This window comes from Carlito syrichta, unplaced genomic scaffold, assembly GCF_000164805.1.
Source record: "Carlito syrichta isolate Samal-C Ts95f unplaced genomic scaffold, Tarsius_syrichta-2.0.1 Scaffold304306, whole genome shotgun sequence".
NCBI lineage: Eukaryota > Metazoa > Chordata > Mammalia > Primates > Tarsiidae > Carlito > Carlito syrichta.
In genome coordinates this window covers 684877-712050 of record NW_007248402.1, presented here as the reverse complement: position 1 = coordinate 712050, position 27174 = coordinate 684877, and the positions used below count along the sequence as shown (strand labels likewise).

At 40.8% G+C, this 27174-nt stretch overlaps 1 protein-coding gene across 4 annotated transcripts in view; it reads right to left on the bottom strand.

Moving 5' to 3' along the window:
• The window catches only part of CDK14 (cyclin dependent kinase 14), a 503831-nt gene that overhangs the window by 134552 nt on the left and 342105 nt on the right, over positions 1–27174 (bottom strand). For all 4 annotated transcript variants that reach the window (XM_021713156.1, XM_008059636.2, XM_021713157.1 and 1 more), the window contains one exon: positions 24085–24148. In XM_021713156.1, coding sequence (XP_021568831.1) covers positions 24085–24148 — 64 coding nt within the window. The remainder of the gene's footprint in view (positions 1–24084; positions 24149–27174) is intronic.

Below are 27174 nucleotides of genomic sequence, written 5' to 3'. Positions count from 1 at the left end.
ATGTAATAAATAAATCATTGCCAATCATTCTTTCTCCAATAATTTGAAATGACCCCTTTATTCTATATTCAGTTCTAAAGTACACTAGAGCCTGAACTCTTTTCTTTTATACTCATTTATTGTTGCCAGTATCATACTGTTTTAATTACAATGCTTCCTATTTTCTAGAACGGGGTCCCCAACCCCAGGGGGCTACAGACTGGGACCAATCCATGGTCCATCAGGAACCAGGAAGCACAGCAGAAGGTGAGTGGTGGGCAAACAAGTGCAGCGTCACCTGTATTTACAGCTGCTCCCCATCACTTGTATTACCGCATGAGCTCCACTTCCCATCAAATCAGTAGGGGCATTAGACTCTCATAGGAGTGCAAACCTTATTGTGAACTACCCATGTGAGGGATCTAGGTGGTGCACTCCTTATGAGTATCTAACCTAAAATACCTGATGATCTGAGGTGGAGCTGAGGTGGTGATGCTAGTACTAGGGAGTGGCTGCAGATACTGATTCATATGAGCAGTGAGGTTTGATTGCACAGAGAACATAATAAATCAACTGCTTGCAGATGCCTATCAAAACCCTACCAGTGAGTACCAAGAGGGTTGAAGTATCTCAGTTGTACAGCTACATCTGGTGGCAGGCTTTAATTCAGAATCTGACACTTATTTCAGTTCACACCTGGCCTGCCCATTATTTTATTTACCACTTCAGTTTGTGTCTCTCTCTCTCTCTCTCTCTTTTTTTTTTTTGGTTTGGTGAGTTGTATAATTGCTTCATTATATATTAGAATGTAATAATATAAATAAAGCACACGATAAACATTATGTGCTTGGATCATCCTGAAACCATCACCAGGTCCCCCAACTCCATCCATGGAAAAATTGTCTTCCATAAAAACAGTTTCTGATACCAAAAAGGTTGGGGAATGTTGTTTTAGAAAATGTCTTTTCTTACTAGTATTCTCTTTTTTGTTTTTGCAAAAATATTGGGGCAAATTCTGAACATTTTTTTTAACGTTAAAGATGTGGAGTAGAATTCAGGGTTGGGTACATAAGCGGTTATCGTACAGTAAATTTTGGGCTTACCACTGGTTCTGATTCTGGCTGGTGCGGGATCAGGCACCCTTATTAGTGTTACGTGCCTCCCCCTCCCTCCCATAACAATGATCTGCTATTGCCAATCTCTTTCATGTAGTATTATGATAAACGCTCAGAGACCACTTATAAGTGAGAACACTTGGTACTCGGTTCTTTGTTTCCGTGATAGATCATAGAGTATGACAGACTCTATATTCATCCAAGTTGCTGTGAAGTCCATAATTTTGTCCTTGTTTATGGCTGCATAATGTTCCATTATGTATATGTGCCACGCTTTTTAAAATCCGGTTCAATTTTGATGGGCAGCATGGTTGGTTCCATGTTTTTGCCATTGTGAATAGCGCTGCAATAAACATGCATGTGCAGGTATCTTTTTTGTAGAATAATTTGAGTTCTTCCAGATATAGTCCAAGAAGAGGGAGTGCTGGGTCATGTGAAAGATCGATTTTTAAATATTTTAGAAATCACCACACTGTTTTCCATAGAAGTTGTACTAGTTTGCACTCCCACCAACAGTGTAGAAGCATTCTCTTTTTTCTGCACCCTCTCCAGTATCAGTTGTTTTTTGAGTTATTAATGATGGCCATCCTGACTGGAGTTAGGTGGTATTTCAATGTGGTTTTAGTCACCAGCTAATATGCATTTGCATTTCTTTGATGATGAGTGAGGTTGAACATATTTTCATGTATCTGTTTTTTGCTTGTAAGTCTTCTTTTGAGAACTAATTATATTTTTTGCCCACTTTTTAACAGGGCTATTTTTCCCCCCTTTGACATATTTGAGTTCCTTATAGATCCTGGATGTTAGGTCTTTTTCAGATATACAGTTGGCAAATAAATCTTTTCCCATTCTGTGGGCTGTCTCTCCGCTTTCTTAATGGTTTCTTTTGCTTTGCAGAAGCTTTTCAGTTTGATGAGGTCCCACTTGTCAATCTTATCTCTTATGACTTGGGCTATTGATCGGGTGCCTATTCCAGTTTCTATAAGGGTGTCTCCTGCATTTTCTAAGATTCTTATAGTTTGAGGTTTTAAGTTTAGATCTTTGGTCCTTTTGGAGTTGATTTTTGTGTATGGTGATAGGTAGGGATCCTGTTTCAATCCTCTGCACGTGATTAACCAGTTTCCCCAGCACCATTTACTGAATAGGCTCTCCTCTCCCCAGTGGTTGATGGTGGAGTATTTGTTGATGAGTTGGTGGAGAAATTGAGGTTTTGCTTCCAGAATCTCTATCCTGTTCTATTGGTCTATATGCCTGTTCTTGTACCAATACCAGGCTGTTTTGATGATTATAGCCCTATAATAAAGTTTAGCCTGGAAGTGTGATACCTCCCGCTTTGTTTCTTTTGCTGTTCTATGATAAACCCAGAGACAACATACAGTTTTTTGTGTTTTTTTTTTAAGTTGGAGTCTCACTCTGTTGCCCAGACTGGAGTGCAGTGGCACTCTCCTGGCCACTGCAGCCTCGACCCGCTGGGCTCCAGCGATCCTTCTGCCTCAGCCTTCCAAGTAGTAGCTGGAACTACAGGCGCGTGCTACCATGCCTGGCTAAGTTTTTTGATTTATTGGAGAGATGAGGTCTCGCCAAGCTGCCCAGGTGGGTCTCGCACCTGCGGGCTCAGGCAATTCACTCACCTCGGCCTCCCAAAGCACGAGATTACAGGCTGAGCCACCGAGCCTGGCTGAACAACATATTGTTAAATGGACTGTAACTGGAAGCATTTCCTCGGAAAACTAGAACCTTTTTTAAGCCATGAATTCCACACATAGTTATTGTGTACCTAATATATGCTAGGGGGGTCTTCATGTTGAGAACAGAGATACAAACAAAACAGAAAAATAGAACTTATATTCTAGAACAGGTGAGGCAAACAAAAACATAATATCACCACCATCACCACCAGTACCACCACCACCAAGAGTAACAATCGCAAAATGAACAAGCTAATTTTAGTAAGTGGTAAGGGCTCTAGCAAAACAAAACGAGGAGGTTTGGTGGAGGGATGAGTGTGAAAAGAACTCTTTAGGTCAGATGATGAGAGCGAGCAAGCTTAAAACAAAAGTCTCACTATGAGTGATTATGAGTGGACCCTGAATATTTACCATAATACTATAAGAAAGGAAATGGCAGTCGTGGGCTACTGCAGGGGTTGGGGGAGGCAAGGGCAGGGAACACCACATCAATAAGGGTGCCTGATGTCAAATCAGGAAAAGTGGGGACCAAAGGGAGGTCCAAATTTTACCTGTCCGATGTCCACTTGTACACCTAATCGTGAATTATGCCCCACATCTTTAAAATAAAATTTAAAAAATAGTCCCACCCAATAAAATAAAGTTCCCTGGGAAATCTGGTTGAAATGATATATTTACCCGAAAAGGATGACATAAAATGTTTGTGTGTACATAAGGACATGGTGTTTCTTTCCATTTGGACAGGGTTTGTGTGTATGTCCTTCGTAACGTTAAATGTTTTTTAAAAATATTGACTTCGTTTATTTTTAATAGTTTACCATACATTCAGCTTAATTCTGCTAATATTGGTTGCTATTTTGCTATTATTTTTATTAGTTTGATTAATATTGGTTGGTGTGTTTTGTTAGTGCTGTTGGTTTCAAAAATATCTTGAAAATTTTTATTATTATGTTTTTGAGAGTTGAAGTCTCATTCTGTTGCCAAGGCTGGAGTGCAGTGGCGTAATTATACCTCACTGCAGTCTCAAACTCCTGGGCTCAAGTGATCCTACTGCCTCAACCTCCTGAGTAGCTGGGAATATAGACACGAGCCACCGTAGAGCCTGGCTTGTTATCTGCTTTGTGTGTGTGTGTGTGTGTGTGTGTGTGTGTGTGTCTGTGTGTGTGTGTGTGTGTGTGTGTGTGCGTGCACGTGTTGGGGGATCTCATTCAGTCGCCCACTCGAGTGCAGTGGCATGGTCATGACTCAGGCTGCCTCGACCTCCTGGACTGAGGCAATCTTTCTGCCTCAGCCTTCCCCATAGCTGGGACTACACATGCACCTCTCCTCACACCTGGCTAACTTCTTTATTTTTTTGTTGAGATGAGGTCTCATTATGTAGCCCAGGCTGGTCTTGAACTCCTTTGCTCAAGTTATCTTCTTGCCTTGGCCTCCCACGTTGCTGGGATTATAGGGAGAAGCCACCGCATATGGCCTGTTGTCTGCTTGTCATTGTGAAGGTTTTAAAGGAGAAAATAAAAATTATTAATATTGCTTTTGTTACAGTATGTTTCATGCTTGCAAATATCACTAGATAAGAAGAACAAAAATAAATTAAAACACACACTAAGCTTCTTATCTCTAAACCAGAGTTTACTCAAAAGAAATGGTGGGAAACACCATGCAATGATTCATTCATTTATTCAAGTACTATTTATTATGTAACTACTGTAGGTCAGATATATAATTCTTGGGGTTGAAGATACTGTAGAGAATCAGATGAAAACATCCTACTGCCTACAGGAAGGGCACATTCTAGTAAGGGGTGTGCAGGCCTGGCGTGTGCTGGAGGCCAGGATAGCTGGAACTGACCAAGAACCCAAGAGATAGGGTGAGGGCTGAGACGGGGACAGGGAGGAGGGCCGAGGACTTTTGTGGCCTTTCAGATATGATCTGGTATGATGTGGCCTTTTTGTCTTTTTAAGGATCATTCTGACTTCTGTTTAGAGAGTGTACTTTCAGAAGGCAAGGCTGGAAGCAAGGGAGATCAACAAAAAGTTATTACTGTTAAGGAGAGAGATGGGATGACTTGGGCTGTGGGAACATGGTGCATGCAGCGAGAGGGGTCAGAGCCTGAAAATATTTTGACGATTGACTCAGTGAGGTTTATTGGTGAATTAGATATTAGGCATGACAAAAGGAAGGAGTCAAGGATGACTCCTAGAGTACTTACTGATCTCTAATTCTCAGATTTCAAAGATGTGGAGTATCATATACCATGCAAAGATTACTCTGCAAATAAACTGATCTTTCCCTGAAGATTCAGAAGGTAGTTAAAGTGGAGCTATCATGGAGTTTCAGCGTTATCATCCAAGTAGGGGTAATGACAGAATATTTAGAACCTATAAGGCACAGGCATGGACCAATCAGAAGAGAAACTAGTCATTATGATATAATGATGTACATTAACTGAAGGGTAGTCCTGACTACAAATATCCATTGTTCAAAAGATACAGGCAAAAGTGCTCACCAACAATTATCTATTTGTTTCAAAAGAATGTCTAATTTCTGAGTTTATTCTCTACTAGACTGCATTATATAAGATGCAACATAATTCAGCCAGTTAGTGTAGAACAGAAATTTAAAGGCATATTCTAGGTTTGAGGATTAACTGACAGGGAAAAGAGAAAAGGGAAGAATATTTCTTTGTATAAAGTTAATTTTTTTAATTATCTAAAGTCTGGCATTAAGAAAGCAAGAGGTATTTTTAAAATTAATTAAATCAAATGTCCTCATAAAACAAATTTGATTTGCTTAACTTTGTACTCCCCACAAAGCAATTTAAATAATTTGCTATGATTTCAGGATGAACAGCAATTCCATCACAGATAAAATTAATACAATCTTCCATTTAACAATTTAACTGATACACATAAATATCAGTTCTAAGAACTGCCTCTATTTAGAGCTTGACAGGATATGCTAATAGAATTTTTTTCTAGAAATATGTCAATTTTAGCTGTGCATAAAAGAGACAAAACTGATAGTGAAACATGGCATATATAAGAGTAAAAAAATAAGAATAAAGTCTCCTTCTCAGGTTTACCTCCCATCAATATTCACACAGTCTTAATTCTTTTGGCAAACAATGCCTGGGAAAATGCCTGTGTGCCAAGTGCTGCCCTGGGCAGTAGACACACAAAAATGAGTAAGTCGTGGTTACAGTTCAGTGGGACAGCAATGTCAACAAAGCATTACGGACACCGGCTGAAAATGCTACAATGTGAACATGGACAGAGCCAATAACTGCCCCTCTTCTCTTCCAAATGAAGACAGGATAACCTCAAACATCGAACGCAAGCTCTGGAAACACAAAGAGACTGGTCACCTGCATCCGACGTCTCTCAGACCTTAACTGCCAGAGTACACAATTGCAAATGGAGCCATTTCTAACATTTTCTGCATCGAGCATTACATTTATAATTAAAGCACACAATTATATTTTACAAACCATTTCTGTTGTCAATATTTTAAAAACCATTTCTGTTCTAAAATGGAAGCAACACAATTATTCATTTAAGTTCTGAAAACAAAAGGTATTGAAATTAGTGCTTCAGTCTGATTCATTTCAATTCATTTTAGTGTATGATGGAAGGTAAGACTTCAACTTTATTCTTTTTCATATGGATATCCAGTTTTTTAAAAAACCATTTGTTTAAAACACAACTTTCCCAGTAAATGCTTTTTGCACTTTTTGTGGGAAAAAAGAAAAAAGAAATTAATGCTTCAAATAGGTAACAAGTATCTTTTTTTTTTTTTTTTTTTTTGAGTTGGAGTCTCACTCTGTCACCCAGACTGGAGTGCAGTGGCCGCTCCTGACCACCGCAGCCTCGACCTGCTGGGGCTCCAGTGATCCTTCCGCCTCAGCCTTCCAAGTAGCTGGAACTACAGGCGCGCACTACCACACCCACCTAATTTTTGATTTGTTGTAGAGATGAGGTCTCACCAAGTTGCCCAGGCGGGTCTCGAACCCACGGGCTCAGGCAATCCACTCACCTCAGCCTCCCAAAGGTGCGGGATTACAGGCTGAGCCACAGAGCCCGGCTGACAAGTATCTTTAATAATAGTCAACTGCCTATGAAAAATTTGATCAGATTATTCGAGTAGTTGCTTATGAACATTTTACACTGTTCGTCAGTTAAGCTTACTTTTACTACTTTAATGTCAACTTTCTCTTTCCAATTATCCTTAAACTAGAAGTTGAGAATGTCATTATTTAAAGCATTGGCTAACTCACAGCATAACTGAGAAGTGCAATTAATTTGAACCTGCAGGCTGATTTTCACCTTCTCTTCTTATTGCAGGGACATTGCAGAGGATGATCCCAGCACAGTGGGAGACCAGGGAAGAGAGCTTGCAGAGAAGTCACTTGCTAAGCGACAAGAGCTGGGAACAGAAGGTTGGAAAGGTTTTCCTTCAAACTGCCATACGCCTCCACCTATGTGTTGCAATTCATTGACTTTCTGCGGGAAAACAACTGGAGAACAGTGCTGCCTATTGTCAAGTCTCCAGGCTTAAAAGAGCTAGGCCTGGAATGTCTTGAGGCACTAGAAAAGCAAACTTTAACTCACATGAAGATAAAACCTAAATTGGGTTTTATTCATTTGCATATAAGTATGCACCATATACTTCAGGAGAATAATTTTAATTTTCCTCATTCTCGTCTCACCAATGTTTCTGTACTTTACAAGATACTGCTGTGTTTTTAACTTCAATAACAGCAAGGCATGAGTAGAAAGTTAAACCAATCAACCAAACAATAAATAAACCTCAAGTATGCTCAAAGGACTTGAAAGACTGAACTAAGATTTGCAGCTAACACTTTCCTTTCATTTTTGGGAGGTGTGGGGATGGGCACACAAAAAGAGGGGAACAGAAGGCTCAAATTTTAGTATATCTTTTGCAAATGGATTTGATGTCATGTCATATAAATAATACCATGGAATAAGAATTAGCCTATAAACCAACATAAGAATGAGTATGCCCAAATGCCATATGACATGCTAGATGTGTTTTAGAATGAACTCTTCTGAATCAAATGCCCAACTACTCATGATTTAAATTTAGGATTGTCACCTTAACAAATACATTTACCACCACTGAGCTGGTAAAAATGTAGTAACAATATAAGTAAAGAGCTGCGGCCATGCTGAAGGTCACCTCATGGTGTAGCAGAGGTATTGAAGAAATCTGGAGATTTCTTCAGTGGAGGAAAAAGGTTTCAGTCCTTTACAGTGGTGAACAATTAACATGGTAATAAACCACTCTGGTTACATTTCAAACATTACCCTAATTATTTGTTTATGTATCAGATAATATACTCAAATCCTTTTGGATAGAAGGCATAGTATTCATTCATTCATCCATATTTTACAAATATTTACTGTATGTCTACTATTTAGCAGGCATTGTGAAGATAGCAGGGCAGAAAACATACAAGGCCGTACCGTAGCCTACAATAAATCATGTTAACCAAAACTAAGGACCCTCAAGAGAAGAAAACTATATTCACAAATATCCACAAGAATTTTGATGCAAACTTTACTTTTTTATATTTATTATGAAAACCAAGCTAGTAGGAACATTTCATTTGCTATTTGATCAATATATTTTAAAAGCTGGATCTCAAGTCCTCAGAACAGAAGTAAGCAAAAATTGTGTACAATAGAAGAGCGTTTACCTAAAATAGAGAGGGCCAGACTTGTTCTAAAATTTGAGATTTTAAGTATCTTAACTTCAAAGAGGAGAGTGACGGTGACAGGCATTTTAGAAACAATATGAATGTTCGTCCAATTCAATTTTTGTACCTTTAATATGATTGATATTCCTAAGATGTTTAGTGACTCAGATTTGACACAGACTCAGCATCACCAGTGAGAGGCTTGCATGTGACACACATCAATGCTGAACAGAACTGCACTGCCCCGTCGCTGTCACCCAGAAGAGTGACCTTAAAATGTCTGGCCCCTCAGTCCTTTAAGCAGGAGACTGTGGTTACACTAGTCAGCCCTGGCTACAGAAAATCATCCTTCAGTTATTATCAGTGTGCTCTTCTAAATGAGTAATCTCAGCACCTTCCAGAGACAAATGCTCTACTCTATTCATTAAACACTCTTACTTGTGATGGCATTTGTTTTTCTGTACATACAAGTGTAGGTTAGTGAGTGCATATTCCCAAATGAGGTCTTCAAACTATCCACACCTTTCTCAACCTAAAAGTCATAAATCACTTCTCTTTCCATAGATGTTTTTCTCCAGAGAACTAAAGTTTAATCAGGCATTTATTAAAGTCTAAAGCATACTAGTCAAAAACAAGAAAAAATTTACAGCTCCCAGAAAAGAAAGTAGAAGAAAGATTTTTGTGTCTCACTCTACATGCATCCTCACCCATCTCCGAAGACCCCATTGAAACTCTTCAAAGGGGAAACAAGAACAGCAGGAAGGGAGTTAGCACATTCTAGAGGGTCTGTGAGCCCAACAGGACCCAGGCAATCTGGTGGTCTGCCACTTCACTTACAAATGAGTAAGCTGAGGCTAAAGGGACCGAGGCTGCACCAAGACTCTACGACTCTGCTCCCAGTACACCATTACCAAAGAGCTAGAACACCCAAGCCTCCTATTTGACATTTAACAAACACTTCTCGTGCCCTATGTGGTTTGCAAATATGAGCTCACTTTAATCCACCTAATGATGGTATACGGTAGAGGCTACATTTAGGAGAACTTGTCCACATTACACAGCCCAGCTCATAAGTGTCAGAGCTGGGATTTGAACCTAGACAGTGTGGATCTGGAACCTACACAATTAGCCACCATACCATGACACCTCTCTGTGTCTCGAATGGGAGAGTTTTACCCCAATGATGCAGAAATCCAGGAGCAGGACACACAGATCAAAACTCCTTTGACTAGCAATAAAAACCATGCACATAAACAAGATTTTCAACACTCCCTACTAGCTTTCCACCTGTAGCCAGGTATGCCAGTAACATACTTCCCTTTTAAGCCTTGGGGAACAAATCTGTCTTGTTTATAGGAAATGCTAGACACATGTCTTCCAAGTTCTAGCAACCTTAAACATATTCATTTTAATCTTCCCAAGACTCAGTTTCCCCATATCAGAGATAGGGATAATAGCAGTGCTTACTTCATATAGTTACTGTGACTGTACAGTAAGAAAATGTATCTCTAGAGCTGATAAGAGTGCCTGTTACCCATTACAACTTCTGCCATAACTATTATTAATAGTAACATACTTGAAAAACTGGCCATCCTCTACAGTTATCACACACACGCACACACACACATACACACACACACACACACAACATATGGTGTCTAGAAAGTAGTATTACTGTAGGGAGAATAAATGCTTAAGTTATCCTAAATTACTCCTTTCTTTGTTTTGAGTCAGAGTCTCACTCTGTCATTCTGTCATCCACGCTAGAGTGCAGTGGCATGATCTTGGCTCACCACAGCCTTAACCTCCTGGGCTCAGCCAATCTTCTACCCCAAACTCCCCAGTAGCTGGGACTGCAGGTGTGCACTACAACGCCTAGCTAATTTTTTGGTATCTTGTAGAGACAAGGTCTTGTCTCAAATTCCTGGGTTCAAGCAATCCTCATCACCTCCGGAAAAACTGGGATTACAGGCATGAACCACAGTGCCTGGCCAAATTACTCCTTTTGAGGCAACAGTTAAATGAGGAAAATCCACAAACACATTGATGCTCTTCTAACTCCTGATATGTAATTCTGTGATTCTAACAAACTAGGGGAGAGTGAGGATTGCTATTCTGAGAGAATATCACTTATCCTTCTTTACAGTTGAGAAATTATTAATTTGATTTACAAAGCTGGCTCTAGAGACACAAGCATCTGTTTACTTACGTACTTATGTCCTTTTTAAACAATCTTCATTGCCGACATGATTGCCTGTCTGCTACAAAGGCACTTTGCATGAAGGAAGGTGTATGTGAAGGAAATTTCATCAGTTCTTACAACAGAGCTACTAATTAGTAGTCAGTGTATTATCCTATTGGTCTGACTTGAGTTCTTGGGAAGTAAAGAAATGGAAGCTAAAGGTTTTTTTTTTTTAAATTTTATCCTTGCATCAGAATATTAATTATTCCAAAGCCACGTATTTGTCTTGACGAAGCCCTATGATAATGACCTAAAGGGATTTTTAAGGGATTTTTTTTTAAACAACAGCAGAAAATGAATTTGATTTCCATTATAAGCCTAGAAGTCAGAAGTCCTACTATGGGAGATTAGATTATTACTCAGCAAATAATCACTCCCTCCTTCCCTCCTACTTTCAAGAGTGGAATGTTAGTGGTAATGACAGACACAGAGGTTTGAAATGTGCCTGTGGCACAGGAGCTGCTCTTTTTTTGTTCCTGCCTTTCACTCTAGTGAAAAGGGCATTCTTCCACAGCTGCCACTCCAAAAAGAATGAGAGGCATGGAACATGCGTGGACCCAGCCTGCAGCTGGCAGTCAAGAACTACAGGGCCCATCCAAGACCGGCATGGGTGATCAGCGCACCATAGAGGTATGAGTGATTAACAATGCTTACTGGTGCACAACACTGGCTTTGGGGTGGCTGTTTTCAGCACAGCAGAGTTGACTGCGACCTCCAGGTTCTGGCCCAGCACTACCATGCCCCATGGAACAGTGCTTTCCTCACTGAGTTTCAGCTTCATTCATTTGCCCTGTCTGCCTGCTCTGTTCATGAAAAGCTATATAATGAAAACTGGCATCATCAACCAAGTAACACTTAACATTTTTTCTTTTGAGTTGGAGTCTCACTCCGTTGCCCTGGCCCAGGCTGGAGTGCAGTGGCACACTCACGGCTATCCCAGCGTCGACCTTCTGGGCTCTGGTGATCCTTCCGCCTCAGCCTCCCAAGTAGCCAGAACTACAGGCGTGCACTATCATGCCCAGCTAATTTTTGATTTATTGTAGAGACGAGGTCTCACCAAGTTGCCCAGACTGGTCTCAAACCTGCGGGCTCAGGCAATCCACTCGCCTCGGCCTCACAAAGTGTTGGGATTACAGGCTGAGTCACCGAGCCTGGCCAGCACTTAACATTTTTGCCAGAATTTTGTTTCTAAGGATTTCAAATACTGAAAAACTTATATGAATACTAAGATTACTGAACACCAACCATGCTGTTCTCTGTGTTTCCAATGTTTCCAGGGACTGAAGAGGCAAAATCTTTCCTCCTCTCCTTGATTCAACCACTTAGTCACAAATCTCTCACAGTAGTGTGGAACCACTGTTCAAGTCCAACAGCTGTGTGAGACTTTAGCCTTGTGAAGTTCCATTTTTCCCCTAAAAATGCAGTGTCCTACTCTAGGTACTGTAGTCAAGAACCAACTTGAACATAGGGATCAAGTTTTCTTGTTTTAGATGCAAACTTCCAATCCCCTCATCTTTTTCCTAAGATCTTCACTTTTAAAAAGTTTTTGGAGCTGGGCTCGGTGGCTCAGCCTGTAATCCTGAGCTTTGGGAGGCTGAGGTGAGTGGACTGCCTGATCCCGCAGATTCGAGACCCGCCTGGGCAACTTGGTGAGACCTCAACTCTACAATAAATCAAAAAAATTAGCCGGGCATGGTAGCGTGCACCTGTAGTTCCAGCTACTTGGAAGGCTGAGGTGGAAGGATTGCCGGAGCCCCAGAAGGTTGAGGTTGCAGTGGCCAAGAGCGGCCACTGCACTCCAGTCTGGGTGACAGAATGAGACTCCAACTCAAAAAAAAAAAAAAAAAGGTTTTGGAAAGGAACCCAAAAGTTCAGGGAGAGGAGTTATGGAGGACTTTTTACAATGCAGAGATTTCTAGTTATACACTTGCTGGCATTCATTTGTGAGCAAGATAAATATAAAACATCAAGTTACAAACTTAAGAAAACATAAACTAAACATAGCCAGTTTATGGTAATGCCATTGGTATATAACAACTAAGTCAAATGTTCTATTTTGAAGGAGATGAAAATTCTTTCAGTACCATGCAAACTGTTCACGTCTTCATTTAATTTTGATCTCCACTCTCAGACTAAAAAGCGTAATTCTTTTCTTCAGTGTAACTTTAACCAAATCATGTGAAACCTGGTGGTTGGCATTCCACATCAACTTTAGTGGTGTGAGGTTGTAGACAGCCCCCAAACTGAAATCTACAAAATTCCAGAGAGTAGGAACAATAAAATCAGTTTATTTAGGATTTTTAAAAATAAGTCTGCTGTCTGCAGGACTTCATTTCTCTTAAAAACTTAATCTTATTACATTTTTTCTGGCCTTTTCTAGACTATTGGCAAGTCTCCATTATTACTGATGCCCTCTAGTGAAAATAAATGGGAAATTATTCAAGCACAGAAAAAGGCCAGTACGGGGAAAGTCAGTACAGATTCTAAAATTCACATGGAAATCTCCCTCCATATGTCTGCCTATTGGAGAGAAAATGAGTTGTTATTTTATGTTTTTGAGTGCTTATTGAGGTTTTTGGCTGTTTCTTATTTACTTTTATTGTATATCATCAGCTTCATCTATGACTTATTTCATACCATATCCCATGTTGTATTTCATGTTAGCTATGAACCTATGGGGCAAAATATCCTTTGTGTCCGTGGCATCACTGCTAACTGGTGGGAGAATAATTTCCTTCTGAATCGGGACTTGCCTTTACAGAAACATCTCAACCCAGGGCTGCAGGCGGAAATGACCTATCAGGAGAAGTTCACAAGTGAGATGAAACATCCCTCCACTCTGATATTGTCTATAACTTTCTGTAGCCAGTAGGTTCTTTTAAGAACATAAAACATCAATGTCTCCTCCTGCTCAAAACCCTCCAGTGATTCTTCTCACACTTGAAATAAAATCCCAACTCTCGTCTAGGCCTTCCAAGGATCTGTCCCCTGAGATGTCTCTTGCCCCCTCCTGTGTCACGCTTGTCCAGTCACAGTGACTTGTAACTAGTCTGTCAGCGGTGCCCTCTCTAGCATGTAAACTCCAAAAGGAAAAAGGTTAATCTGCTTTGTCCACAACGGTGTCTTCAGCATCTACAATACCGCCTGGGACCTAGTGAGTACCCAGTAAGAACCCAGGCTCTGAGTAAGAACCCAGTAAGAACCCGGGCACTGAGTAGGTGGAAAGCAGTTGCTGCTAACTGACACATGGACTCTCAACTTCAGTGCTCACTCTCTAGTACCCTCCCACGAACTCTCAGCGGGACCGCCTCAACCAGAAAATATGGACAGTTTGCCCTTCCTGTCATGTTTACATATCTTACTTCCTCTGCTCTATAAGGTTCAAATAGTTTATGAGCTTAGTCATTAACTGGCTTTTTCATTATGTGATGAAAGTAGCATCTATTTATGGGAGGAAGGCGGCAAAGATGACACACAGGGGATGGTTGATGGTGGGTGGAGAGAGTTCTAAATGTCCTAAACCTCGTGTTGAGCAGACCCACAGAGCAACAGAATCTGAGATAAAATCCAGGTATTTGCATTAAAATTTTTCAAGTCCATTTTATTTATTATTATTATTTTTAAGTCAGGGTCTCACTCTGTCACCCAGGCTAGAGAGCAGTGGCACAATCGCAGCTCACTGTGGTCTCAATCTCCTGGCCTCAGGTGATCCTTCTGCCTCAGCCTCCCAAGTAGCTGGGACTACAGGCACCTGCCACTCACCCTGACTAATTCTGTTTACAGAGACAAGGTCTCACTATATTATCTAGGTTAGTCTCACGCTCCTGGGTGCAAGCAATCCCACCTGCCTCAGCCTCCCAAAGTGCTGGGATTATAGGCGTGAGCTACTGCACCCAGCCTAAAGTCCATTTTTGCAACCATCAAATAGTTACACCCTATGCACTTCGACCTAACCCATGATCATTATAGTTGCTATCAATCAATTTTTTAAAAGACATCTCTGAGGAAAAGTATAAAGACCATGTAAAAAAGGAAATACCGGACAAAGGGCATGGTGCAAGCAATAAAAATACTATTGGGTATCTATATGCCCTGAACAGTTTAAAAGCACATTTATATCAATTATATCAGCTAGCTGCAATCTTTCTAAAAATAGGTAGCATATGCACAAATAATAAATATTGAAGTGAATGTAAAAATAGGTTATGCCATTTAATTTCCAAAGGAAGTTTGTGGGCTAGATGGAACAGGCATAATTCTTCTAGAAGATATGGAAGCTATCTCTGCATGCCACAACTGTGGTCTGCACAGGGCAACACTGTGGTATGAAGATACAATCCCCTCTAGTCTTCCCACACAGAATATCCCACCCCAACAACAATTTCTGCTGCTTCCACAGCTTTTCTATCACCTTGGAAAGAGACAAGAGTGTGACTAAGGAGTCAAACATCCTCAGGTCTGCAAGTGATGAAAGCAGGCAGTTTCCATAATATGTACCAAGGACTACGCTTCAGAGACCAAACCCCTGCAGAGGACATGCTGGAGTTGACAATGTAGTGGAGGTCCAGGTTTAGAGGGTTTGAGAATATGCCCACACTCAGTAGACACAGGTGGGTTCTGCTGTCTACAAAAACATAAAGATGTTTTCCAAGGTGTCACAAGGCAGAGCTGAGACAAGTCTGGCAATCCTCCCACACAGGTCTTGGTTTGCAGGCAACGAGGCTCTGTTCAAGAGAGCACAGGCACCCATGAGAATATCAGCCTTAGGACTGGAAGCCCTGGGTCTGAGTTTTGGCTCTGCTGCAGACTGGATGGATGAGACTTTGAGCAAGCCACGCAATTTCTCTGAGCCTCCGTTTCCCAGTTTCTCTGTCTCTAAATGGGATCACAATATTAGGATAAAAATATTATTCAAACAAATTTATTCTAAACATCAAATGAGATATGTTAAAAAGTCTTGTAGATAATGAAATAGAATTTAACATGTAAGGCAATATCACCATTGTATTCTATTTCTGAAATAATTTACTTCTTCTTTGTGGCACTAAAAAGTCTGGATTTATTTGGATTGAGGGCCCCAGTAAGGCCAGAGAATAGGTAGGACTTAAGGAGTTTTTCACCTCATCAAAAAATCACAAAGCCTTAGTCCATCTAAGTCCATAATTAAATGGTGCCTTTGAGGTCATTGTGCTCGTAGGTTTAGTTTGGGGTTCAGTATGTTTAAAAACAAAAAACAAAAAACACCATTCTCCAATTGCCTCTAATGGTGAACCCTTTATTTTGCCTTACTTCATTCACTGGGAGATGACCATTTTCATCAGCTTTCTTAATCAACCAGCCTCTTGTATTGGATAACGTTCCCTTAGGAATAATATAATCACTTTAGAAATGTTCTGTTCTCTTGTTTGATTATGGAAAATATAATTATTTTTTTCTAAATTTCATTCCTTTTCATTGCTTCTGGTCTAGCACCATTTTTTTCCTTCCTGAACTTTACAGTGTTTTCCTTTTTGAGCTCTTAAAAGGTAATCTATCGTTAAATAGCTACTGAATGTCCCTTTTGCTGGAAACACTTCAGAGATGAATAAAAGTACCATATATGGAGTCTATGTGTCATCTCAGTGCCAAACCATGTTACACAAAGTGTTATTTGTTGTTTTGTGTACATAGTTTACCAAATAGAAATATCAGATCCTCTTTATTTTCCTGATTATTTTAAATAGACCGATTGTCAGTAAACTGTTTTTAGAAGTCCCATGAGAAATTACGGTACACAATCAGTAGAATAAAAAAGCATGATGTAGGATGGAAAAAAAAATCACTCATCTAAGACTCAGGGAGGCTTGGAATCTATTCCTCCCATTGCCACTGACTTTGGGAAGTTCTTCAACATCTCTGGACCTCAGGTTCCTAAGAGCACAAGAAGAGAGCCAGACGATTCCTGGGCTTCTCCCAGCTCAAACATTCATTTTGCTTAGATAGTCATGGCACAACCAAACACCACTCACTCTCCCAGCTCAAACAGCCCTGGGGTGCTCCTTGGCAGGAGGAAATCCCAAAAGCTTCACTGAATTCTCTGGCAGTAACCCTGATTCTACCAGTCTGGAGAAACTCAAATGTCTGTGTGTATTCTGCCTTGACCTAGGGTTACTACAAATCTACAAAGCTCAAACAACCCTTGAATATGTATACAAGTTGCATTTTAGGAAAAGGCTACGTTTCTCTTACAACAACAACAACAACAAAAAGGCCATCACTTTACCAGAGGCACATAGGCCGTGTTGCCTGTTGATGGCATGTGGCCGAGGTAAAGCAGACAGGAAAAAGTGATCCTAGGAGTCACACAGGTAAGCCTCTTATTATCCCAGAAAGAAATTAAGGCAAAGAGCACCATGCAAAGGCCTCCACTAACGAGTAACAATAAAACCAGCGAAAAGAAACAGGCCTTATTTTTACAGTGGACTCTTCTTTGTGTTAGAGAATGGGGTTTGGCCAGATAAATCTCATCACAGGTGCATTACTGAAGTACTGAGCCCACCACAGTATAACATCTCACATCTGAGGCTGTCCCACAGCAAGCATCCTCACAATAGTGATAAAAGGAGACACGCTATATCTGACAAGAGAAAGAAGTGGGGGGGGGAGTGCTACTGTTAATAAACCATAAAACACAGAACCTTGAGGGTAGGAGAAAAGAAACAGAAGGGCATTGGGTCCAAAGAAGAAACAAACCCACTTCCAACTTTTTTTTTTTTTTGCTTTAAATCATTGGTTGTTTATTTGGTAAGTTGCAACGGTCTCTCAGGCAAAAGCTGTGACATTCTAAGGTGACTTGGGGAGATAAGGTAGAGTCAAGAGAAGGTAATGTTTCCAAGGTGGAAGCCACCTGCCTTGGTGGTGGGACTGTTTCTCAGAAAATACTGATCTCCTTACGTCTTCCTTTAAGAGATGCCACAAAATAAGTCTATTCCAAACTTTGAAATTTGTTTCCGACATTCCTGCTTCTTAAATCTGGACAACCTTGGACTTTGTAGCCGATACTGCATAAAATGTGTGTGACTCTCTCCAAAGGTATGCCGTCATTCAGATACTGTTTCAGCTTAAGAAAGGTTCACCTGTTGGAAGCAACGGTAGCCCTGGACGCGGTGAGAAGCCTCTGCGGGGAGGCCACCTGAAATCCTGCTCCAAAACCTTCACTTGCTGGTGCGGGCTGCCACAAGGACGCGGGTCCCCGTGTCATCCATCTTTCTTCTCTGTGCCACCTGCGCTCCGGGCCCAAAGCACATGCACAAAGCGCCAGACATTTGGGGCGGCGGGCAGCCTTGGGACGCGATCGCAGGACCCCGCAGGTCCTCGCTCTCCCAAGCAGGGTCCACCCTCCTCCCCACTTACCTTAAGATAAATGTTAAACAGAAGTAAACGATGGAAAAATAGCAGTTTCTAAGGTTAGACTACCTGCTACACGTAACGCACACACTATCATATATAATGCAATCATGACCTGTGATTGTTGCCTGGTTGCTATGGAAATAAGCTGACGAAGTTTTGTGTTAGCATAAATGTAAGTGCAGAAGGGGCTATATACAGGCTAAATACAAAGAATAAAACTCAGCTTTTCTCTAACTGTTCTTTTACTGTCTCAATAATTGTTTTTAAAATGTTCCTCCAGTTTTGCTGTGCTTTTTAAGGAAAGCCATGTTAAGTTCTGAGATAAGTTAGAGGAGCTGGAAAGGTCATTTCATTCCTGTACTCTTCATTGTTGTTCCCCTGGACTCTTGTCATAGCCTCTTTTTTTTTTTTTTTTTTTTTTTTGGAGACAGGATCTTACTCTGTTTCCCAGGCCAGTAGCTGGGACTACAAGTACACACCACCACACCCGGCTAAATTTTTAAAAAAATATTTTTAATTTTTATTTTAAAGGTGTGGGGTACAATTCAGGGTTAGGTACACAAATATTCATTATGCAGGTACCCTTGTTGATGAGGTGTGTGTGTGTGTGTGTGTGTGTTTTTAGAGACGGGGTCTCCCTATGCTGCCCAAGCTTGTGATAGCCTCTTAACAGGTCTGCCTGCTCTGCTCTGGCCCCTACTTTTCAGTACAATAACCAGGGTGGTCTTGCTGAAACATAAGCCAGTTCATAAACTGACTCATTTAGAATCTTCTAGAGATTTCCATCTTGCTCAGATCAAAGGTGAGGGACTCACAGTATCCCTAGAGACCCCACGTGACCTGGTCCAGCCCTGTGGCCTGTGACTTCCTTTTCAGCTCCCCTTTCCTTCCCATCCAGGACATTTGTGCTTATTGCTCTCTTTGTCTGAAGAGTTTTTCCCTCACATATCTTCAATGGCTCATTCTTGTGTTCACCAGTTAAATATCATCTTTTCAGGGAGGTCTTCCTTGCTTACTCTATTTAAAGCTGTGTGTTCAATGCAACACACCCAGTCCCTTGAAGTAAAAGTGGTGCTCAATAAATATTGTCAAATAAATAAATTTAACTTATCCTATAAAACTTAACTATAAGAACTATAAAAATAAGTTAATTTTTAAAAAAACTACTAGGCAATTTGGTTAGAATATGTTAAAACCAAGAAACTCAGCTTTCTAGTTTTATGCATGATCTAAATCATAACCAAAAAGTAGTCTATCTAAAAACCCAAACTGGTTTCCTTACACAAATACATAGATATACATGTATCTATAACAGCAATTGGTCTTTTAAAAATCATGACTGGGCCGGGATCGGTGGCTCAGCCTGTAATCCCAGCACTTTGGGAGAGTGAGGTGAGGGATTGCCTGAGCTAGTGGATTTGAGACCAGCCTGGGCAACTTGGCAAGACCTCATCTCTACAATAAATAAAAAATTAGCTGGGTAGGGTAGCACATGCCTGTAGTTCTGGCTACTTGGAAGGCTGAGGTGGAAGGATCACTGGAGCCCAGTAGGTCAACGCTGGGGTGGCCATCAGTGTGCCACTGTACTCCAGCCTGGGCAACAGAGTGAGACTCCAACTAAAAAAAAAAGAAAAATCATGACTGCACTATTCTAAAAACATCATCAGCTTTTTTTTTTTTTTTTTTTTTACTGAGGCACAATTTATTGCATTTGACAAGTCAAGGAAGACATGAGAGTGAGGATTATTTTCAAAACTACTTAAAATTTAGAAAGGATTAGCCAGGCGCAGTGGCTCATGCCTATAATCCCAGCACTTTGGGAGGTGGAGGCGAGAAGATTGCCTGAGTCCAGGGGGTCGAGTTCAGCCTGGGCAACTTGGCAAGACCTTGTCTCTACGATAAATCAAAAAAAATATCAGCCGGGTGTGGTAGTATATGCCTGTAGTTCCAGCTCCTTGGAAGGCTGAGGTGGAAGGATCACTAGAGCCCAGCAGGTGGAGGCTGTGGTGGCCCAGAGTGTGCCACTGCACTCCAGCCTGTGCAACAGAGTGAGACTCCTACTCAAAATAAATAAATAAATAAAATAATAATAGAAAGGATTATTTTCTAAAATCTCAGAGATGCAAAAGATTTTCATGGACAAAGGGGTAATTTCTTTATAATATAAAGAATTCCTAGAAATTGACAAGAACATGACACATAACTGTAAATTGGGCAAGAGATATAAACAGTTCACAGAAAAAGAAATGCAAATGATTCTGAAACATGAGCTGATGCTCATCCTAAAAAGAAACATGCAGATTAAAATTATTTTGAAATTCCCTTTGTCACCTAGCTGATTGGCAAAATCCAAAAGTTTGGCCATACTCTGTAGAATGGAGAAGAGGCTGAGGGAAGAAGCATTCATTTGTATTGCTGGTAACAGAGACAACAGGGCCACCCTTGGACAACAGTTTGATGGAAGTGTTCAAAATCATAACTGCCTATCCTGTCAACTTTTTACCCTATTTCTTCTAATTCTTCCTTCAGATATACTTTCATACATGAATTTGCACATGGATGTACAAGGTTCTTCACTGCATTAATATTTATAACAGCAAAGCACTGACAACAACCCCAATGTCCACACCGAGTGAACAGGTTCAATGCACACAGTAGAAACCAGTGCAGCTCTGAGAGATGAGAGGGAAGTCATGTTGGTTTCCTGTATGCACTGACACAAGAAGACTGGCAGGGCATACTACTAAAAGAAAAGATGCAGAATTGTGTTTAATACGAGAAAAACAAAAACACATATTCATCATTTCTTACATTTCTAGAAATTAAAAAAGTCTAAGCAACAAATCTGTGAGGGCCTGTGGTGGGATCAGTGGTTCTGGAGAAGTGGGCAGTTGGGAGCAGGGGGGATGATGGCTTTGTACTGTGCTCCCTTTCATGCTGTCTGACTTTTTGAATCGCTTAAATTTATTATCTATGGAAAAATTAAGTAAAGTCTGTCCTCATGGTTCAGACGTTCTTTTCCCCTTAGACTTTCTAGGACATTCTTTGGGGTGGAACAAAGAGGTGGAACGTCGAGGTGGGAGGGTGGACGCCAGCACTGGTGTTTTCCTCTTTGGGACTGTATGCTTTCTTCCCCTGGAGGGTGGGGTCTTTGAGGTCTGGGACTAGTACTCCCTGGAAGGTCCGGCTGAGTGCTGCAAGGAAGTACTCACAGATTCGGTTCCTTTGCCTCACTCTAGCACTGTGTCTCCCTTTCGGCAAGCTCATGATGTGTCTGTTCATCACACACATCTGCTCAGGTCAACAGCCCTGCGCTCTTTGCCTGAAGTCAACCCTCCTCAGTGCCCAGCCTTGCATTGTCTACACCCCCGCGCTTTCTGTGTAGCATGTGTCTCTGGTAGCGCTGACACATAATACTAATAATTTAAACATATACTTTGTACTTTATAGGGGCCTACTAGAAGAGTCATGGCCATAATGCCGTTCTAAACATCCAGTACAATTAAGAGCAACAAACATTTATTGAATGCCACATATGTACTATGAATAGTCCCCGGTCTCATGAAGTAAACAATTTGTCAGCTTAATTTGCATCACACCATAGTACTTTCCAGAATATATTTGATAAATGCTTTTGTTTGTTGTTGATGAAAATAAATTCTATTCACGTTAAAATAAACAAAACATTTTATGGTCTCTGGTCCAGAAACTTAACAGGGCAAATTACTGTCTCCATTGTTCCTTTCTGCATCTAACTTTACTCATTTCAAATATTTTCGAATTTCCTTGTTTTATTTCCCTAGGACTTAAAAATTTAGACCCTGACATGAGGAAGCTAGTCTTCCTTAAGAGCTTATAGCTGAGTCATTCATGGTGAACTGTATTCTTCACTAGACTATGAGAAGCAAGCGGAACAGTTAGAGGATGCTTCTCACTTAGTAAAAAAAAAAATAAGAAAAGAAAAAGAAAATGTCCATTTAATTTGTTAAGTTTCTAAGTCTTTCAGAACATATAAGTCATTTAGAATTTTCAGTAAAAAGTACAAAGACTCTTTAGGGCAGTTGAAGAAGATAAAAGAATTCTCAGCACACCGTACACTTTAAGAAGAAAAATATTAAGAATAAAAATAGTTTCTCAGCTCAGCCGTTCCTTGGGATTTAGTATTTATTCCTAATGGTCCCCCACAAGAGAGGAAGAAAATGAAAAGAATATACTTGGCTCTTCTAAACAGTAACTATTCATAGCTCTTTTCCCTCATAGGAGAATGGACTATTAGGCCTTCCTTAAAATCCCTTTCAGTAATTTTATGTTGGGTCTGCATTTTACAAACTAGGTTTTGTAACCGAGAAAAGAAAAAACAAACAAGAGAATCATTTTACAATAACTCATTCCACTGATTTTATTACATTCTCAATTCCAAGTCTTTCATTCCTCATAGAAAAATTACACAGACCATGTTTGAAAGTCTCCTGTTTTGAGATTGGGTACCCTTATGCATATTATCCAACTTCAAACCAGGTGAAGTGGGGACCAAAGGGAGGCCCACATTTTACCTGCACCATGACCACTTATGTACCTAACCCTAAATCTGTAAAAAAAAAAAAAAAAAAAGTCTCCTGTTAATTATTATTATTATTATTATTATTGGAGTTAGAGTCTCACTTCATTGCCCAGGCTGGAGTGCAGTGGCACACTCACGGCCACCCCAGTGTTGACCTGCTGGGCTCCAGAGATCCTTCTGCCTCAGCCTTCCAAGGAGTCAGAACTACAGGCGCGTGCTACCACTCGCAGCCAATTTTTTATTGATTGATTGTAGAGACAAGTTCTTGTCAAGTTGCCTAGGCTGGTCTTGAACCCGCGGAGCTCAGGCAATCCATTCACCTCGGCCTCCCAAAATGCTGGAATTACAGACTAAGCCACTGAGCCCGACCTCCTGTTAATTATTAAAACTGAAAGTTTCACAACTGCCACCTACTGGTAAGTGAAAAAGGAATGGCTTACAGATAGTATCTACTGAATGATTACATATAACTGAACCTGTTACTGAGCTTTCTACTTTGTTCCACTAAGCTTGATGTACAGGTTCTTCATTATCTTCTGTTCCAATATTCTCTTGATTATATTTAGTAGTTGAGAATCTTTCCTTTATAAAATTTATACTTGTAATCTATTTTCTCCTCTTATTTTATTAGAGAGACATTTCTGAACAACAAATAAAACGATATCTCCTATCCCCTTCTTAGGGTCTTTGATTCCTCTCAGAGTTGGCTAAAGTTTGCTTGTTTATCTTAGCATGCTGTTGTTGTGGGGTCTGTGTGAGGATTTGCTACATATCTGTATCGCATGCAGGTGAGGACTGACTGTCTAGCGAGCCCTCTCTGCCTGGTAGTGGACGTAGTGCCCAGTGTCCAGCATTTGAAAAACAACTTATTTTAAAAGTTCCACATTTTCTCTCATATCTTTCAGTGTGGAGGTTTAAATATTTTACATTAAAATATACTGAATGCGGTACAATAGGACATTCTGAACATTTTATGTTTAAACTCAAAAAACAAAATGTGATTCTTTCATTTTATAATTGAATACGTTTCCAAGTATTGCTACAAGAAGTAACAAAGAAACAGTGTAGGACCACGCTTTAAATTTTGTTTTTATACTTGTGGCGGATTGTCTCTATTGGCCTGTTTCACCTAACTGATGACGTAATGAATGGTTATTGCAAGATCGGCCAGTTGGATCAAAGTATGTGTGATGACCATCCTCATGAAGGACATCACTAACTCTACCTTCAGAGACCAATGACTTGTGAAAATAAAAGAACAACTTTGCTAAAGAGATAAAGCACACAATGGCAAAAGTAACTGGAATTTTTCAGGGTAGTAAAGGGAAAACCTACATAGTCACCTTTTGCATGGAGGAAGCACCTAGTCGCTGATAGTTAAGGAGACGTACCTGGCTTGAAGTGTGGTAAAGAGTGGACTCCAGGCCATGTGTCCTCATTTGGCGTTCCGAGAACCTGGTGGAGAGCAGGAAAGTGTGGAGACAGATGTATTATTTCCAAAGCACTCAACATTCTCAACTGTAGAAAATAGTGCACAGCATGTGACGAAACTAGAGTTTTTTCCGTAATCATGTGCCAGAGATTTTATTTCAGTAAAAACAAACCCAGTGGGAGAGGCACCCAAGATGAATTTCATCAAGCCCAAACTGAGTAAGCAGGCTAAGGAACCCATCGACGTGCTGCTGCCCTCGGATAGCTGAATAAAGTGGCCTGTGTCCCTCAGGATCCTTTCATGAGCTTTGTCCTTCACTCCAATATCACGTCTCACCATTTCAGTTCTGAGAATACTGTCACTTCTTCTTCCCATTCTCTGCCTGAGCATCGTGTTTCAAAGAAGCAGTGTTGACAGCTTTCAATGTTCAAATTCACTCATTATGGTTAAAATCTATAATTATGGGATTTGCAGTCTGCTCTTGCCAACATGCTGTTCTTCCACACTTTTTCTTTTCCTATACATACTTCCAACCTCTTTCTCATCTACTGTTCTATTACCACAGTGCTTGATCTGTGAAAGGAATTAAAGGCAGTTCCAGCTTACATGTACCTGGGCACACTCCATCCCGAATGCTCTGTTCCACTATCTGTGACTTTGTGATACTCAATGACCACAGCGAATCACTGAAGATAGTGGAGTTGAAGGGTTATGAGCCCAGACCCTGGAGACAAGCTCCTTTGGTTCAAGTCGTTGCTCCTGTACTTACTAGCCATGTAAACATGCACAAGGAATAACCTCTCTGAGCTTCAATTTTCTCACATGTAAAGTGGTGGGTGAAAACAGCACCTACCTTGTCTGTGTGGACAGTACTACCTGGTGCACTCACCATGTAAGTATTAGATATTATTCAAAGCATCCGAGAAAACTGGGCCCTGTCAGGGAGGCTCCAGCCATGTGGGAGAATCTAGACCACCCATTTTTCCACAGTAACTCCCTGTTCAAGGGAGTCAATGACCGATGTTGTCATTCAAACTATGTTGGACAAACATGGGTAGTCAAACAGGTTAGAAAGGGCAAGAGACAGAAACCAGAGGCTGGCAAAAGCGGAAGGAGGAAGGGTAGATATTATGGGAGGAAATGGGGAATTATTCACTTCACTTCTGAGATTACCTGGCACTACTAGGCCATATGGTGGTTCAGGGCTTTAAAGATTGATGCACTTATTTACCAGGGGTACAGAGATATGATGCCAAAAAGTGGCAAATTTACGGTGAGAGTGCATAACTCACTGCTTCTTGTACTGGTGACTCAGGGTTAAATACCTGTTTATGCTCCTCACCAAAACATGAACCTGGCTTCGAGTGAAGAGATGCCTCATTCTTCTAAATTTTCTAATACTGACAATTCTTCTCATACTTGGTCAATATTTCCAGTGCTAATTAATACTAACATTAATAAGTAGATCTACCCACACTAAGTCACATTATGGATGTGCTGGGTGCAGAGGAGGAGGCAGACAGGCAGGCTGGAAGAGTTGGAAGGCAGGAAAAGAGGCAAAGCCATGGCCTCTGACATCAAATTATATGACAGTGTTGCTGCAAAAGGCATGTCCTACTTTCTTTTCCATAATTCCAGCTATTACTTCAAGAGAAGGAGACAGTCAGGGATAAGGGAAATGCACACAGTCCATCTGGGAATGCTCCTCTCTGCTCCCACACTGAAAGTTGCTTGGAGGGAGAGGGAGACTGACAGTGCCAGACTTGAGAAGCACAAGGGAGTAAGCGTCTACTCCTTTGGAAGCTTTACAGTGAGAAGTTCGGCCAGAGCCTGAGCCCTGCTCTCTCCAGGCTCAGATAATTGTTATTGTTATTCTGACCATCCTGTTTCTACAATGCTGTGTTAGCAAAACTTCTTCCTGGCATTGTCCTCATCCATATCCAAGGTTCTGTTTCCAACTGATTATGAAATATTATGGCCACCTCCTAAAAATTACCAGGAAAGATAAAATACATGAGACTTTTTTTTTCAGTTATAGACTTGACCACTGAGATTCCAGACCTCAAATGCTTCTCCTGCCTATGATCCTGGATCCTCAGCACAGAAAATAAGAAGTGGGCAGAAAATAGATACCGGAAAAGAATTAAAAGACAATTCTACTTCCTGTGAAAACCATTTTGAAAAGGATAGTTTGGGTTAAGTGTACGATTATAATGATTGGCTACCTGTACATTAGGGTGAGTGGGTGCCTCTTGTCTCTCATGTCAGATTTTCTTTTTTTTTTTTTTAGAGTTGGAGTCTCACTCTGTCGCCCAGACTGGAGTGCAGTGGCCGCTCCCAGCCACCACAGCCTCGACCTGCTGGGCTCCGGCGATCCTTCCGCCTCAGCCTTCCGAGTAGCTGGAATTACAGGCATGTGCTACCACGACCGGCTGATTTTTTGATTTATTGTAGAGATGAGGTCTTGCTGCCCAGGCGGGTCTCGAACCCGCGGGCTCAGGCAATCTGCTCACCTCAGCCTCCCAAAGGCATGGGATTACAGGCTGAGCCACCGAGCCCAGCTGCAGATTTTCATTACTTTGAGACACTTTGAAGTTAGAAGAAAAATTACTGTTTAAAAGGAAAAAATAATCCTTTGGAAATAAAGCAGAAATAAAAAGAAAACTGCATGTGGTATGCCGTCAACATTTAAAATGCAGCTCTGTTCACAATAGCAAAAACATGGAACCAACCATGCTGCCCATTGAAGCTGGGCTGGATTTAAAAAATGTGGCAAATATACACAATGGAATATTATGCAGCCATAAAGAAGGACAAATATATGGACTTTGCAGCAACTTGGATGGATTTAGAGTCGATCATACTCAGTGATCTATCACAGAAACAAAGAACATGGTACCATATGTTTTCACTCATAAGTGGACCTTGAACAATTGTAATACTATAAGAAAGTGTTTGGCAGTAATGTGAAACTGTCAGGGAAGGGGGTGTGGGATTGGCAGTTGAGGGAAACTGCTAGGGGAAGGAGGGGCATACCTCATCAACAAGG